The sequence below is a fragment of the Thamnophis sirtalis genome, unplaced genomic scaffold (genome assembly GCF_051295495.1).
Source record: "Thamnophis sirtalis isolate CommonGarterSnake01/CBP01778 unplaced genomic scaffold, rThaSir2_p1.2 scaffold_13, whole genome shotgun sequence".
Classification (NCBI taxonomy): Eukaryota; Metazoa; Chordata; class Lepidosauria; order Squamata; family Natricidae; genus Thamnophis; species Thamnophis sirtalis.
Window position 1 is genome coordinate 30,294,729 of NW_028261393.1, and position 17,432 is coordinate 30,312,160.

At 47.6% G+C, this 17,432-nt stretch overlaps 1 protein-coding gene across 1 annotated transcript; it reads left to right on the forward strand.

Moving 5' to 3' along the window:
* The first annotated feature begins 402 nt into the window (after positions 1-402).
* NDUFS5 (NADH:ubiquinone oxidoreductase subunit S5) lies at positions 403-5,632 on the forward strand. Its single transcript, XM_014074246.2, has 3 exons — positions 403-498; positions 2,558-2,775; positions 5,379-5,632. Exons 2-3 carry the CDS (start codon positions 2,560-2,562, stop codon positions 5,466-5,468), a joined length of 306 nt encoding a protein of 101 aa, XP_013929721.2. The 5' UTR covers positions 403-498; positions 2,558-2,559; the 3' UTR covers positions 5,469-5,632.
* Positions 5,633-17,432: the final 11,800 nt, after the last annotated feature.

The window sequence follows — 17,432 nt, forward strand, 5'->3', positions numbered from 1 at the left end:
GTAAAATCAGAAATGAGCCCGTCCAGCCCAGTAGAAGTAGGTTGGAGTCTGCTTTCTTTGTTTCTAAGGGCAGCCATTTGCCAGAATGGGCTGGGCTGGGTCTCCTGCCTGAGTGAGCAGGGGGTCGGACTAGAAGACCCTCAAGGGACGAGGGCTGTGATGGGCTGCGGCGGTGGCGGAGCCATGGGAATCCCAATGTTGGGGGGGGGATTCCTCTGCATGGCGTTAGGAGCCTCCCGTCTTGCCTTGCACCGTTTGGGCCGCAAAATGTCCGCAGGAGCCCTTACGGCACGTTGCGCAAGTCCAATTTCGTCCCCGGAAGCTGCCTGTCAAAACGAAGGGTTGGGCGCCTCTACACTTTCGCCCCTCTATGATGCACACGCACTTCACGGCCCCGCCCTCTCCCGGCGCGAGGTTTGCGCGACGGCCGCGGTGACGTAAAAGCCCCGCAAGGACGGTGGCCAGGGAGGAAACGTCTGCGCCGCTGCCCGAGGACAGGTGGGGCGGAGGACGGCCGGGGGGGGGGGGGCTGCTTCGGTCTTGCACTGGAACTCCCATCGCTCCCAGCCGGGGGTGCCCCGTAAGGGGGGGGGGCGAGGGGTCCCAGAGGCGGGGGGGGGCTGCGGAGTCTTTCACAGCACCCCCCGGGGGGGGGGTGTCCGTCCTCGCGCAACCCCTGGGAAGACGGGAGGCGGCCTGGAAAGGGGAGGAGGAGGGGAAGCGGAGGCAGACCCGGTTGCCCGCAAGAGAGACGGTCATCCACAGGGGGTGGGGTGGGGACTTTAGCAGTCGAACTGACTGGCACCTGTCACTCAACGCTTGCCGATGAGGAAGGCGAGAGGGTGTGGATAGTCCGTGCATGCACGGGGCCTGCAGAGAGCAGAAGAGAAGAGAAGAGAAGGAACGGAAGAAAATGGTAAAATATGAAAGTGTGGCAGAAGATAGAAGCCATACCGCCAGATGCGCTGGGTGCAGCCCCCAAAACATCTGGAGCACCACTGGAACACCATCCGCATTGACAACAGCTGCAGAATGCAATTTACATTGGGACAGTAAAGTATTATCCTGAGAGAACATCATCAATGGCCCAGATTCTTGGGAATACCAAATCCTGTCTAAACATCTGGCTGACTGCAACCCACAACATCAACAATAATGATATAAAAATGCATTCTGGGGGTAGCTTATTCAGCTGGATCCTGGTGTGGCTCTTCTGCCCTTAGATAGCTGGTGTTGTCTGTGTGTGAAAGTAAGGAAAGTGGAGGTGGTGGTTTCCCCCCCCCCATCTCCCCCGCCCCCAATTTCACTATAAAAATGGACCTTCCAGAAAAAACAAGATCTCTGTCCATTATTGAAGCAGACTAAATTGCTTTTATAAACACAAGTTTTTCAAGGATTAATCCTCTCCCTTATTTTTATGCCAAACATATATTGATCAATGAACCATGGTGTTCACTTTATGGCAACTGTTCCATAATTGTGGAAGAGGATGAGCATGTTTTTAAAATCGGAGGAAGACACAAATCCTGTGCACTATGCTGATACCATTGCCCTGATAGTTGAAAATGCAAAGGTTTGGCAAGTTCTGGTAACAAACGTTAAGAAACAAAAAAATGGGGCTAAATTAAATATAAAGAGGATCAATCTCAGTAGAGCCATCAGTAGAACAATCTGCCTTAGAACTGGCAGGGAATATATGAAAGTGAGGAGTTGCTGCCTCCTAGGATCAACCATCATAGTCAAGAAATACGCAATAGTCTAGGTTGGAGTAAAAATAGTGAAGGCCTTGGAAAAGAGATTCAGATGCTCTGCTGTATCTAGCCCTATGAAGGTCAGAATTGTGCCCAGGGAGGCTCTCCCTGTAATCTTCTATGATAGCAGACGTTGGGATAGAAAAAGTATGGATAACTTTGAACTTTGGGTGTTGGACAATGTCATGAACAGCGAAGGAAACCAACCAGTCCACCATGGAACAAATGAAACCAGAGTTCTCACTCAAGGCTCAAATGGCCCCATTTCAGGCTCAGTTCTCTGGAAAAGCTCTAATGTTAGGAAAGGTGAAAGGAAAAAGGAGAGTAATCAGCAGCAAGCCAGGGGGACTCCGTTGCAGTGGAGATGGGTGTACCATTGGAAGACCTGGAGGACCTACTTAGGGACAGATCTATCTGATTACTAAAAGCTGATGGTGCATAATCAGTGTGCCATTTGATAAATCGTTTAGTATAGACATATACTTGTACTTTTTTCAATTGGTTAAACATCTCCCATGGTTTTACCTGGATAGAAACTGTCATGAGCAGCTATTAGAACTTGTGAGCAGGGTTTTCATTGTTTGGAGTAGAGTAAATAAAATTGTGAGAAAGTAGGTTTGTATTCCTCCAGTGCCTAAGAGGATTCATCACTGCATACGAAAATGAGGTTTTTTTGCCCTTGAAAACCTCCCCGCCTTGGACAGAGCCTTCCATGCCAGAAGCTCCTCCCAACTCCAACCCATCCTCCGTTCCTAGCCAGGGACTTAATTCCTTCTTGCCCCTTACCTGTCCCTTCTGCCTTTCAGCCATGCCATTTCTGGATCTCCAAAACCAGCTGGGCATTAATCTAGATCGATGGATGCTCCGCCTGAGTAGCAAGCAGCCCTTTCAGCAGCCCAGCGTGTGCCACACGTTTGAGAAGGAGTGGCTGGAGTGTTCGGAAGGCATTGGGCTGACCCGGGCCAAGGAGGAGTGCCGGCTGGAGGCGGAGGATCTGCAGGAGTGCATGACCAAGCGCAAGATGGTAAGAGGAGCATTGCTGCGATGCGCAGCACCTCTTGGGAGTTCTTGGGTCCTTCTCAGGGAACGCAGCATGCCAGTGGCAGGCTGGGCAGGCAGTGGAAAATGGGGCAGTTCTTTCCCCAGACATGCATGTCACCGGGGTCTGCTTTTCACTTCGGTACCGTCTGGTTCCCCTATTGCACTAAGCCAAAAGGGGGATCGATTGGAGTGCATAGCAACTACAGTTACAAACATTTTAAAAATATTTTGGCACCAAATAAACTTCAGTTTATGTAAGAAACAGTATTCTAAAAAGTTTACCTCACCCAGGCACTGTGTGTGATCCTGAACCACCAGTGGGGGAGTGATGAGCAAGGCCAGAGGTGGGAAATCCAAGGGCTGCATCTGCCCCCATTCCCTCTTTTGCCACAACTGGAATGTGATGGGCAAATAGCTGATTTCCAGTGTTGTTATTTTTTTTCTTCTCTTTACTAGACATGTTAGAATTAGATTGGAATTGGAATTAGTTTATTTGTATGCCGCCCTTCTCCCTGAGGGGACTCAGGGCGGCTCACAATTCAGGGGGGAAGGGGTAACAAACAAGTTATAGACATAAGACAATACATTATTAAAAGAAAGCACAACAGTCATACCATTCGGGCGGGGTTAGGGTCTTTAGCCCCAGGCCTGCTGGGACAGCCAGATTTTAAGGGCGGTGCGGAAGGTCTGAAGGGTGGTGAGGGTACGAATCTCCACGGGGAGTTTGTTCCAGAGGGTCGGAGCAGCCACCGAGAAGGCTCTCCTCCGGGTAGTTGCCAGCTGACATTGGCTGGCTGATGGAATTCGGAGGAGGCCTAATCTATGCGATCTTATCGGTCTAGTGGAGGTAATTGGCAGTAGGCGGTCTCTCAAGTACCCAGATCCAATACCATGAAGGGCTTTATAGGTGACAACCAGCACCTTGAAGCGCACCCGGAGACCAACAGGCAGCCAGTGCAGCTCGCGGAGGATAGATGTTACGTGGGTGAAACGTGGTGCACCCACTATCACTCGCGCGGCCGCATTCTGGACCAGCTGAAGTCGCCGAATACTCTTCAAGGGCAGCCCCATGTAGAGCACATTGCAGTACTCCAGCCTAGAGGTCACAAGGGCACGAGTGACTGTCGTGAGAGCCTCCCGGTTCAGGTAGGGGCGCAACTGGTTCACCAGGCGAACCTGGGCAAATGCCCCCCTGGTCACAGCTGACAAGTGGTATTCAAAAGTCAGCTGTGGGTCCAGGAGGACTCCCAAGTTACGGACCCTGTCTGAGGGGCGTATCATTTGACCCCCCCAGCCTGAGAGATGGAACACTTGGCCAATTAGTGGGAGGGAAGCACAACAGCCACTCGGTCTTATCTGGATTGAGAACAAGCTTGTTAACCCCCATCCAGTCTCTAACAGCCTCAAGGCCCTGGCTCATCACGTCCATCGCTTCATTGAGTTGGCACGGGGCGGACAGATACAACTGTGTATCGTCCGCATACTGGTGGTATTTTATCCCGTGCCGTCGGATGATCTCGCCCAGCGGTTTCATGTAGATATTGAAAAGAAGGGGGGACAGGACCGAACCCTGCGGCACTCCATACGTAAGGGGCCTAGGGGTCGATCTCTGCCCTCCGACTAACAGCGACTGCGACCTGTCCGAGAGGTAAGAGGAGAACCACTGTAAGACAGTGCCTCCCACCCCCACCTCCCGCAGTCGTCGCAGAAGGATACCATGGTCGATGGTATCGAAAGCTGCCGAGAGGTCAAGGAGTACCAGGATGGAGGCGTGGCTCTCCAGAGATCATCAGTCAATGCGACCAAAGCGGTTTCAGTGCTGTAGCCAGGCCTGAAGCCTGACTGGAATGGATCAAGATAACTGGCTTCCTCCAAGGACCACTGGAGCTGAAAGGCCACCACCTTCTCAACAACTTTCCCCACAAAGGGGAGGTTGGAGACTGGACGGTAGTTGTTTAGAACGGCTGGATCCAAGGATGGTTTCTTCAGGAGGGGTCTCACCACCGCCGCCTTTAAAGCGGGGGGAAAGACCCCCTCCCGTAGGGAGGCGGTAACGACTGCCTGGATCCAGCCCCGTGTCATCTCCCTGCTGTTAACAACCAGCCAGGAGGGGCACGGGTCCAGTACGCATGTGGAGGCACCCACAGCTCTCATCGCCTTGTCCACGTCCTCAGGGGTAACAGCTTGAAAATCAATCCAGCGATGGTTTGCCAGATTATCCCTTAGTGCCTCTGCTGGTTCTGCAGAAGTGGAGTCCAGGTCCGCCCGAAACCGAGCAACTTTGTCCGCCAAGAATTGGACGTAGTCCTCAGCCCTTCCCTGCAAAGGATCGTCCATTATTTCTGATGACATCACTGGGCACATCCCTTGCCAATAATTATTATTACCAATAATAGCAAAAAGTGTGTGTTTGGAGGGTGATATTAAATTGTAGTGCCAGCTGAGTTCTTTTGTGAAAACTGAAGACAAACCAGGTGTGTGTGTAATAAGTGATTTTTGTACATGTTACCCTTTCCGTTTTCGGATGGGCAGGCGAGGCCTGTAATTTCATTCTAGCCCGTCTTTTCTGCTCCTTTCCTTTTGCAGATGCAGCGTGTCCGAGCCATCTTGAAGCAAAGGGACTTAATGATTAAGGAGGGGAAGTACATGCCACCCACTGACCAGAATAAAGACTGAGAGTTTGGCTGTGATCCCCAGGGAGAAAACCTCCTTTGCTCCCCAGGAGCCAAAGAGCTCTGCTCTTAAGAGATTACTAAAGAATGGTTTAGTTGGAATCTTTCATTTCTCTCTTTTGGTTTATAGTCCTGCCCATGAATAAAATTCTTCTTTGGAGCCTGGAATGTTACTGCTTCAGGTACTCTGCCTGTGTGATGTCAAAAGTATAAATCACCCCTTGCAAGAAGAATTTAGACTACTACTGAAAAATCTGGCTGCATAATGTAAATAGCAATAGCACTTAGCCTTATATACTGCCCCCCAGTGCTCTAAGTTTATAGAGTCAGCCTGTTGCCCCCAACAATCTGGCTCCTCATTTTACCCACCTCGAAGGATGGAAGACTGAGTCAACCTTGAGCCTGTCAGGATCAAACCCCTGGCAGTCAGCAGAATTAGCCTGCAATATGGCATTCTAATCATGGCTCTATGAGGCCGTTGTGGTGGAGGATTTTTGTTATGGTTTGGATAAGCGTGCTTGTTTATTCATGACTTCAGGATCATGTACATACTCTCCCCCACCCCCTACATTTCCTGAATGTCTGTGACACTGAGCCATATAGGACTGGAGGATGCGAAACAGGTTTTCCCCTCTTTCTAGCCTGAGCCTTCAATTGTTGGGCTGCACTTTTTATGCCTTTGCCTCCAGACTGATCTCTGAATCTTCTGCCCCTCCACAGTCCCCTGCCTCTGTCTCCTTCCTCTTCATATTTGGCACAAGGGCTAGGTGTGACTTTTAGTTGCCAGTCTTGGGAATTTCTGTACAATAATTAGGTGTCCTTCCTCCTGTCGGCTAAGACCACTTGGACTCTTTTTCTAATGTGATCCTGCTTTCATGTTACAGTTTCTTGTACATCTTCCTCTCTTCCTCTTCCTCCCCCCTCCCCCCAGGCTTAGGTTGAGATAATTCATATTTTGTTGGCTGAATATCACTCCAGTTGTCTTGATTCATTGCTCTTTCATTATTTGCAGGGGCCCCCTTTTCACATTCTGCTTTCCGTTATTGGCAGGACCAATACTTTTCATTCTCTCCTGGGATCATTGAGCTTCCAGAGACCAAGATCTGCAATGGGACAGAGGCACATCCTCCTTGGGCTGCATACAGCCTCTCCAAACTGAGCAGCCTGAGTCTCTCCTCCCCCACAAGTGCTCGGTTTCTAGCATTTTCCCCTCTTGCTGATTCCCAATATGAGGCCTGTAACTTCTAAAACTCCAATTGTGTATTCTAATCAACTGACCAGCAAACCTCACACTGGTGATTGCAGATTGCGGCAATTTAAAAGGAGAAATTTTAACATTTTAAAAAATGTATTTCAAAGTGTACACACTGCTACTTCTTGCAACTCATTGTGGTTATAAAGAAGGATTTTAGAAATATGAAAGGGGTGGGGGTGGGGTCTCCTTACTTAGAGGCAGTTAGTGTGAGTGGATCTCAGCCCCTTGCTTGTCCTTGGCGCTTTTCTTGATCCAGAAAATGATGCTTCCCCTCCTTGCATTGTCATTGCTTGGGAAAGCCATTGCTGTTTGTAGGAATAGGGTGGTTGGTAAGGAGGACTGTTTCTCCTGCAGAACCTGATGCATGGGGCAAACGGTTGCAGCACCTGGGCCCGAGGCTGCCTAGCCCATTACCGGCCCTTGGATTAACAAGTTCTGGATTGTCCTCTTGCTGGGAAGATGGGTGTATATTTGGACAGAAAAAACGGAGGCATACTTTTGCTCCCAGCTGGAAAGTGGGCTGGATCCAGTGAGGGCCACCCAGCACAGCTTTGGGGCTCTGAAGGGGGACGAGGCTTCTGGCAAGGTTCCTTGGCCAGAGTTCAGCCACTGGTGCTTCATAGCACCTGACATGGCTGGGGCTTCCTCTGGGAGAAGCGGGCTGCTCTCTTTAGGACAGGCAGAGTCCCTCCTGCACAGACTTCCAGAGAAATGGGGAGGTGGGCATCTGGCCAATTGTGCCACCCCATTTCCTGCCAGGGAACTCTTAGGGTTCTTAGGCACCATGCCTGGTTCTGCAGCCTCTCCTGTAACTCAGGGTGAGGGTGGCAAACAGAAAGAAGGCAGAGCAAAAATTCCAGGTGGTTTTTCTCATTAAGAATACTGCATGTGATGATGCGATCTTTTTTTTTAAACCCGCATATCCCATTTCCAAGATCCTGGTGGGATATGAAACATCATAGAATAAATGGCATTCCAAATAAAGTGTCAGCATATTTTCATACTTGAGATATGCTCCAATACCCGAATCATTAGATAATTATGTCCCAGGGCTTTTCTGGATCCTGCAGTGAGACCGCATCTGCCAAGGTAATTTTCAAAGTGTGTTCTGTTGTCCTGGCACCTGGACCAAGATGTTGAGCAGGAGAACTGGCCCTCTGAACCTGGCCAGAATATGCCACGCCTCTGGCAAGGGACAAGCAGTCCTCACATACGTGGTTCTCCAACTGCCCAGGGGAAAAGCTCTCTTCCCACAGCTGCCTCCATGATGCAGGGCCAGATGCTGGGATGGCTGCTGGGAGGTGGGTGAAGGCATGCAGTTGGAGTAGACCAGCCTCTTTGCCTTTGTTGCTGTGCGACCTCCCCACCCCCCACCCCACTCCAATAACTGACTGGACTTGCACAAAGAAAGGAGGAGAATCACTTTAGGATGGTGCCACCCCAAAACCCAGTTCAGAAGGATACTGTGATCAATACCCTTAAGAACTATAATCAAGGACTACCAGGACAGATTTACAACCCATCCCAGTTCCATCAAAGGTCAACAACAAATGTACCTTGGCACCTCAGGATCTAATGCACAAGTGACTGAAACCACCATTGAGAGGATCTTGTCCACTGCATTGGAAATAACAGAATCAAACTCAACCCACATCATCAGACTCTGGCACAGGAAACTCCCATGGATATGCCCAACTCCAAGGGAATCCAAACAACGTATCTACCCCATTGCATGAATCCCCCATACCGCATCCCAATAGATGCTCCCAGGACTTGTTCCTCCCCAACAGGAAGTACCCTGCACAGGACCACTGGGCAGCTTTGGGTGGATGCAATAGAGGCAGAGAGAAAAATGACATTTTGCTGCTCTTCTTGCCATGAGATCATTCTAAATATGGGCTCTTAGCTGTGTTTGGTCAAACTTGCCTGAAGAGGCGCTTTCAAGGCGTCTCTTCTGGAACTCTTTAGTAGACCAAGATGTGCTCCATGATGGGTGCATTGGGAGAAGTCCCATGCCTCAGTCACCCACTAACTTCAGCCGAACTGCCCAGTAGATTCTCAGGGAAAGTCCCAAGTGCCATCTGGAACCACTTCAAGAGGCCCTTTCTATGGGCAGCTGTCATTTTTGTTTTCCAGAGATGCCTGTGAGATCGAAGTACACTTGGAAGCGCAGTGAGGACTGGAGAGCGATGCTTGGCTTCAAAGGAAGCTGCCTTCCTTTTATTTGAATTACTTGGGACCTAAAGAAACGGCCCACCCAATTTTTGGACGGAGGTCCTTAGAGGAGTGGACTGTGAAAGAAAAGCCAGGGTAAGCTGAGGGGGGGGGGGTCTGCAGCTATGGTGTCTGCTCTTATGCAAAGGCCTGGGATGGAAATTTGGGGGTTATTTTATTTCATTTATTAAATTTATTTGCCACCCATCTAGTATCAAAACAACTTCGGGGCTTACAGCATTAAAACAATTTAAATCCTAAAAGATAAATATTTCCTGGTTATAGCAACCCTGCTTGCCTCAAGGGTACAGAAAGGTGGAAGTGGCCCGTCTGCTGTGACTGGGCTCCCAGATGGCCGCAGAAGGAACAGCCTCCCCTGAATTGTCTCTTGCCTACATGCTGTGAACTGACCCACTCTTTCTCTGGATCTGACCTGGTGCACGGCCCGCCTCTCTCTGCTTCTATATACAAATGTCTTGGAAGTGGCGATTTGTGTGCTTGCAATTAAAATGCTGCTGTGTAAGTCCATCATGCTTGTTTCATTTCCCCATGACATTCCCCCACAGAGTTCCTTCCCCACTCTGTGGGGAAATGTCCCTCTCTTTGGACAGGGGCTTCCTGGGTAGATTCATGAATGTGGTACAGATGAGTCCTTGCTTCAAGATGCTGATCCGGGCGTGCCTCATTCATTTGAGTGTGACATAAAGATCTCCTTTCTCCTGCTGGGACTGGTGAACAGGAGACACCCCCCACCCCCCCAGCAGAAAAGGAAGGTCAGCTCCTGAGAGGCACATTTGCGAGCATCACGCAGGTACCCAGCAGAGTGGTTATTAAATGTTGAACCACTTCCATCCAGTGATCCCAAGAGAATGTTTGAAACACTCAATGTGTTCAGGATGGCTTCTTTTGATATGGCTATAAACTAGCAGAATTGCTGCTCCTTCCGTTTCTCATCACAGGAAACCTTATTTGGTCACTCCTCAAATTCCAGCAAGCCCTCCTGCTTCAAAAGGCCATCTTTGCAAGAATTACAAAGTTGTCAAACATGATCGAATTCTGAATTGTTTCATTGTTATCGGAGTCCTGCCTATAAATCAGAACTGTCACATTTTCTTTTCCTAAGTCCTCTCCCACTTTTTGGTCAGTGAGGGTAACCTGCTTTGTCAGAAGTGGGTTAAAAAGATGCAATGCATTTGGGGAGGGGAAAAGTGGCAATAAAGGAAGTCATCAAGTCCTGCAGGGAAAGAGAAGCAGGCAACCTGCTGATGGTTGGTGAAGTTGGTGCATGAAAGAAACAACCATTGACCCACATCTGCCAGATGCCTCTCAAAAACTGTACAAGCAACGAGCTCCCAGTTTCTGTCATAAAGGAAGGATGGAGCCCCACAAATAAAGAGGAGACCTGACAGGTAGAAGAGCAGAAGAAAAATGGTGATGGTGTATTGGGGCACAGGAAGGGTGCCCCACCACAGGGCAGCCACCATGAGTCTGAATGCAGTTTTGGTAAATAAATAACATTCAGTTCCAACTTCCAGGGTTAAGTATTTTTTTGAGCAGAGAGGACGGTGTTCCACTTGCCTTGAAAATGGAGGCCTGGACGTGTAATCTCTCTGCTGTATCATTTGCTAGGAAGATTTAGGAACCAGGGACGAAACTATAATTGCAAAGAGAGCTTCAGAGGGGCTACTTTCCATGCCTGATTCTGTCATGATAATTGCTAGTTTGCAAGGACAGAAAATGAGGAAACAGCTGCATTTAAAAGAGAAAATGAGAATAAGGCAAAACAAATCTTGAAGAAAGCGAAATCATCTTCTCTTGTGCTGGTATCATTTCTGGCCTGAGTCATCCAACCAAGCAGGAACACATTGTCGGAGGAAAATGATTCTTAAGTTGTCAGAGGAAACATTTAAATATCCTGAAAAGCTTTTGCTTCCCAAGAGACTCTTTACAAAGTCTGAAGTGGAAATGCTGAGCAGTCTTGATAAATCAGTAAGTTCTGGGTCCAGCTGAAATCCTCAGCAAGAGACCTGTCCCATTCTGTACCAGATGGTGCCTTTGGGGGTTCTGGTGGGTCATCATCTGTACCTATTATAGCCAATGCTCCCATTGCTAGTTGGGATGGGATCTGTTGTCCAGCACACCTGGAGGCATCACAGTGGGGAATGTAGCAGTCAGGGTGATGTTGCTGGGAGTGGGGGGCAATTTTTAGTTGATGAAACAAGAGAAGGGGATGGAATAGACTAGTAGTTCTTAACCTCAGAAACGTAAAGACTTCAACTCACAGAATTCCCCAGCCAGCCAGGCTCTTGCTGAGGTTGAGAAACACTGGAACAGCAGAGATATTCTCCTGGAAGGGGGAACCTGTCAACACACCATTCCATCCCTCAAATTACTGGCTTTAAGAAAAATTCCAAAATCTAGAAGATTTTTATTAGGATAACTCAACATTTCCAAAACAAACAAAAAACCTTACGCATGAAAGCTGGATGATTTTGGGTCAGTCAGTCCAATCCCCCTCATAGGGTTGCTGTTGTGGGAAAAATAGGAGGAAATAAGGAATATCAGTATGGTCACTGCCTTGAATTATTTATAAAAATTAGAAAGGTGGGATATAAATAAATACATTCAGAGGTTGGTGAGTTATGTGTTAGGCTCCAGGTGATAATAATGGAACCAGAAATAGGTTTTGGGGGAAATTGCCTAACCAGAATAAATAACATTTATTCAGTTGAAGACAAATGAAAATTATGCAACATTCTAAATGAATCCATGGGGGAAACTGCTCTGCTAAGTGACTTGTATGGATAACAAAATACAGAAAAAAAGTAATTGCGTAATTCAGAGATTGAAGAACAAGTGAAGATTCCAGCTCTTTTAGCTTAGAAACTCGTTTATTTAAAATACATGATTTAAGCATAAGCATGTTCATCTATGCAGAGGGCAAAAGAATGAATATACAGTACATGTTAAGAATGATGTATTTCTTTAGGATGAAAGATTGAGAGTGAAGAATCTCAGATGGTGAGAGGTTCTGGATGCAGAAAGACCATTTCTTGGTATGTCAAGAACAGAGGTTGGGAGAATAGGAGGATATTTTTAAAAAGCAGCATGAAAATAACGATTGCACCAAGACAAATTATGAACCATACGTAGGAGATGAACATGCTGAGCCTGAGGGTGGGGGTCAAATGTGTCATAAGTCACGAATCTTATATCCTGCAAGACATATAAGTCATTTGAAGTGCCTGAATCTCTGCATTTCTATGGTGCTTGACACCATATGTGTAAAAGTATTAATCTCCCAAGAGAATTAATAGAAGGTAGAGTAAATCTAGAAACTACACAAAAGAGTAAAAATCAGGTTTTGTTGCACTTTCTTTTGTAAGCTGAACAAACTCATCTGGGTCAAGTAGAGCAGCCACATGAATGTTTTAAATTGACAAACAAGCATATATTCTATTGTGCTTTTACATTTATATACCATTTGGAGAATTTGTAAGAAGTAGACTATTTTGTAAGTAAACATGAGGAATCAGACAGGATGTCATTTTATTTGAAGTGATTCAAAATAATGTACTAGGCACCAGAGAACAGCACAATCATTGCATAAACCATAGCAACAGAGGAAATAATGACAGGGCCTTATTAAAGGGTTTGCATACTCTTAGCTCTTAACATCACATATTTCCCCCTCTTGAATCAATGACAACTTGCAGTCTTTTATGAGAGCTGTGAATGAGGCCCTTTATTTTCTCACCTGGTAAGACTGTCCATTGTGGGCAAAAGGCACCAGGTTCTCTATATTCTTTGGTTGTCGAACATGAGCTGCATCTTTGAGCTCTCCCCAAAGTGGCTCAATGGCATTGAGGATGGTGACAGCCACTCCAGAACTCCTGCTATAAGCTACCAAGGCCTTTTGTTTTGGGGAGGTCACTCGTGTTGGGAAGTCCAGGTGGTGCCCGTGTGCAGCTTCGGAGTTGATGAACGCAAATTGTCGTCCTGTATTTTCTGATGAGATGTTGTCTTCCTCTTGCCATCGATTTGGACTGCTGCCAAATCTCCCCACCCCAAAGCAGCGGAGACCCACCCCCAGGCTTCCTGGGAGGGTTGGGTCTGCGTCTCCACAGGCCTTGTGGATTCCTCTGCAAGTGTTTATGTCCATTTGCAGCTATAATGTTCAATTTTGGCCTCATTGTCCCAGACAATTTGGTTCCGGAGGTTTCAAGGCTCCTCCAGATGCCGTCTGGCATATTGCAAGTGAGCTGCTTTGGGCGTTGGTGCATCAATGGCAACCCTGCCCACGTCCCATTTTTGTTCCAGGAGCTCCTTGCTCCTCCTGAAGCAGCCACACTGCGCGGCCTCTGAGAAGCCTGTGTGCCCATGGAAGCCGCTTCTGGGGTTTTCATTCCAGCCCAGCAGATCTTGCAGCAGTTTTGTCTGACATCTTTCTTGGTGTACCCGGCTGGCTCAGTATTAGCAAAGCCCCTCATTCCCCACTTCTGGGTCAGAGTCTGAGCGGCACCATTTGGCATTTTCAAATCTTTGGATCTCTTTTTAGATCCTTTTCCTGACTATGAAGCGGAGTTGCCTCTCCTCACAAATCCCTTCACTTTCCCCCGGTTTCTCTAAGCCACAAAGTTGGCACAGTCCTGGATGAAAAGCACACAAGACCAGGAGCAAAGAAATTCATTATCTAATTATTCACAGACAATAATTACATTGAAACAATGTAATTGATACCTACCATTCCCATCCCAATCAGTGTGTCAACTTGAGTGTAAACTGTATTATCAGCCCCAACATTCAACTGTGCAGAAAGAAGATTATTTATACATTTTCCAAGAGGTATTTGAACTTTTGACCACAACAGCATAGACAGTTTTTGACTTACAACCACAATTGAAGCCAAAATTTCTGTGGTTAAGCAAGACACTAGTTAAGTGAGTTTTGTCTCATTTTATGACTTTTCTTGCCACAGTTGTTAAGCAAATCACTGTAGTTGTTAAGTTAGTAACACGGTTGTTAAATGAATCTGGCTTCCCTATTGCCGTTGCTTGTCAGAAGGACACAAATAGGGATCAGGTGACCTCAAGTCTCTGCAATCGTCATCACTTTGAGTCAGTTGACAAGTGTCTGAATTTTGATCACATGGCCATTGGGATGCTGTAACGATCGTAAATGTGAAAGACGGTCACTTTTACGAGGATCATAACTTCAAACGGTCACTAAATGAACTGTTGTAAGTCAAGGACTACCTATAAAACAAATATAGAAGATAGTTTGTAAATATAAAAAATGTAAGCCGAGAACGTGCTCAGAGATGGACGCTGTCCTTAATGTCGCAACCATTTATAGAAGAATGTACTAGGATCAACCAATTCTTGGTTAATTACCATATATTAGATACAGTCCAGTTCATATGTGAAAACAAACCCGGTTTATGAAAATAAAATAAGCATCCTCTTATTTGCATGACTCAAGAGAGCTCAAACGTCTGTTTGTAACCTGCAACAAATTACAGGAGGAATTGTGTCTCAATGTTGCAAATTACTTTGTGCAATAAAGTATAGTTTGCTGGATGGGAACTGTGTGCTTTCTAAAATAAAAGTTAAAAAGGCTTAATCTTCTAATCTAAAAAGGCACGTGAGGAAGAGGAACAAGAAGGAGATGCCAACACAACATTCCTGATACCACAAACAATAAGTGCCCATGTCTGAACTGATCCTGACTTGCAGGACTGCAGCTCTCTTTGTTCAAAGCAGTCTTCCAAAATTTCTTACTTTGGGGGGGGGGGCATTGATGAGACCCTATATCTGCCCACCAGCAGAACTTCCACAGTTGTCTGCTGGAAGGAGAAGAGCTGCTGAGACACATCAGGGGGGCAGCGGCTGTGACTGAGAGTGCAGGGGCCAGAAGCAGGGGAATTGGGGGGGGGGGGGCGGCGCTCACTTTAATTCAACCGAGAAAGCTGGTCTTAGGAAAACAAACAAAACTACCCTGCTGGGTCAGCACCCTCAGGCAGAAAATCCTTCATTCATTTTTGTACACATTGTTTGCATGGATGTGGGAAGCAGCCAGATGGGGTTTCTCGGCCTTTTTATGGCTTTCTGAGCAGGAGAATATCATCTAGAGTTGGATGGCCAGTCTATGCTACCCAGCAGTGGTTGCAGAACAGGCCAAGCAATTGCCCACTGTCCGCCCCCTGCCCTGCCCTGCTCTGCCCTCTCCGCATTGATCCAGCACTCGCAAGGGGAGACACAGAAGCAGGGTTGCTGAGCCTTCTTCGGCTTCTCCAAGGCATCCAGTCTCTTCCTAAACCTGTGCAATTCTATGTACTTCATCTTGAAGGAAAGACAGGCTAAAATGGGATGGGGCCACCCCAGGGAGATTTTCCTCCCACTGAGAGCAGGGGCATCTTCAGCTGTGCTGAGTCAGCCTGTTCGCCCAGGCAGCCCCGGGCACCTGGCTTTTCCCAGCCTCCCCTGCTTCTGAATGGCAGACACAATGCCTCTCTCTTTGGCTACAGGAACACACTACTCTTACAGGCAGAAGCTACTGTAATGCCTCCTCCAGAATCAGCCTGCCAGTTCCAGATGACACCAAGGGAGTTTGAATGGCTTCTGCTCTGGGTTTCAGCAGGCAACAGCACTGGGCCAGTCTAATGTTTTGGAAGCTAAGCAAGGTCAGGCCTGGTTAAGTTTGGCTGGGAGATCTTCAGGACACTGCAGGTGGCAAGACTTACGGAAATAAATAATAAATGCTGAAAAAGCAAGACAGAAGGGACCTTGAAAAGAAGATGGCTGTTGGAGAAGGAGCAAGCAGCACCTGTGCATTCGGTATACCTTCCTCTAGAAAAAGGAAACAAGGACAGCAATTATTAGTTCCAGATTACAACTAATGTTAGCTTGCTTTTGCAGTAGAAAAGCATTTTTCCATCTTTATTTCAAATTATGCTCTAGAGCCGTGATGGTGAAGCTATGACACACATGCCACAGATGGCACAGGTGCCACAGATGGCACACGGAGCCGTTTCTCAGGGCACGTGATGCATTGCCCTGTCAGCTCCAGCACGCATGCTGACCAGATGATTTTCGGGCTTGATTTTCGGCTGTTTTTCACCCTCCAGTGGCTTTTCTGAAACCCCCAGAAGGAGAAAAACCGCCCAACGGGCAACCCAGAAGTCAATTCCCAAACTTCTGGTTTGTGTGTTGGGCCGTTTTTCGCCCTCCCCAGGTTTCAGGAAGCTTCCCTGAACCCTGCAGAGGGCAAAAAAACGCCCCAACATGACTCCCGGAAGTCAGGTTTCAGTGAGGCCTGCGCACATGCACAGGTGTGTGTGTTTTTCCCTGCATGCATGTGCGGGGGGAGGGCATTGCATTATAGGTGTGGGTATGGGTGTGCGCACAATCCCTCCATGCTCCCCCCGCTTTTGGCACACCTTGACTAAAAGGTTAGGCCATCAGGCCATCACTGATGTACTGGACTGACGAGGACACAAAGCTAAGAGGAGTGATTAATACTTAGGAGAAGACGGAAAAAATGGAAAAAGATTTTGACAGGACAGAACAATGGGCAGAGAAATTTAACAGGGATAAAGATAAAATCATGCATCTGGGTAAGAGAAACAATAGAAATATGCACAGAATGGGAAAAATCTGGCTCAGGAGGAGGACGCAGGAGAGGGACTTGAATCCACTAGATTAGACTAGCAGATCACAAGTTCCGTGTGTGTCTCCACAGGGGGATGTAGTTGCAAAGAAGGACCCTGATTTCTTGATCAAGCAGAAGTCTGCCAGGGGGCACAACTGCTGTCTTCAGATTAATACCCGAAGGGCAGTTATCCTGTGGAGGGTTTGGACTTAGAGGACAAGACGAGAACTCACGGATAAAGCTTCAAGAATACAGAAACATATAGAAGAATTTCTGATAGAAAAAGCTCTCAAGCAATGGGTTTTCAAACATTTATCTGAGATGGAGTAGTGAATCTGGCAGTGTGAAGGGGTTGGACTTGATGACCTCTCCAATCGCTTCCAACTCTATGATTCTGTGATCCCAACTTGAAGTCAGGCTCAACTCCTGCAGTTTGCTCGGCAAACTCCTGGGAATCTTACTTTTCTGGTTTGGCTGACAAACCTGGTATTTCCTGGTGGTCTCCCATCCAGGGACCAATCTGACCTGGTCTCTTTTAATTTAAAGCCCAGAGAAGGTCAACAAAGTTCTGCCTCCTGTGGAAACAATTCTCCAGGTCAATTGCTGGGGGGCCCTATCAGCTTCCAGACAGGTATCCGGGTCTCTCCTGAAGAACAGGAGATGTTGCTCCAGGTGGGCTCTTGCTCCAAGGAGGCCCAGCTGTCTTTTTCCTCCTCCTGGCTCAAGGGATGTGGGGCCATTTAGACGGATACATTTGGGCTCTGGGGATAATTCCCAAGGTAGATCGTGGCCGCTGTGACTGGAAGGCCGGGTATTGCTGGAATGGGCTATGTGTGTGTTCTGAGAAAG

Excerpts from the sequence above, each read along its gene's own strand:
- NDUFS5 (XM_014074246.2), top strand. The coding sequence starts at position 2,560 with ATGCCATTTCTGGATCTCCAAAACCAGCTGGGCATTAATCTAGATCGA. Across the intron at positions 2,776-5,378 it reads GCATGACCAAGCGCAAGATG|ATGCAGCGTGTCCGAGCCAT; the intron begins GTAAGAGGAGCA and ends TTCCTTTTGCAG.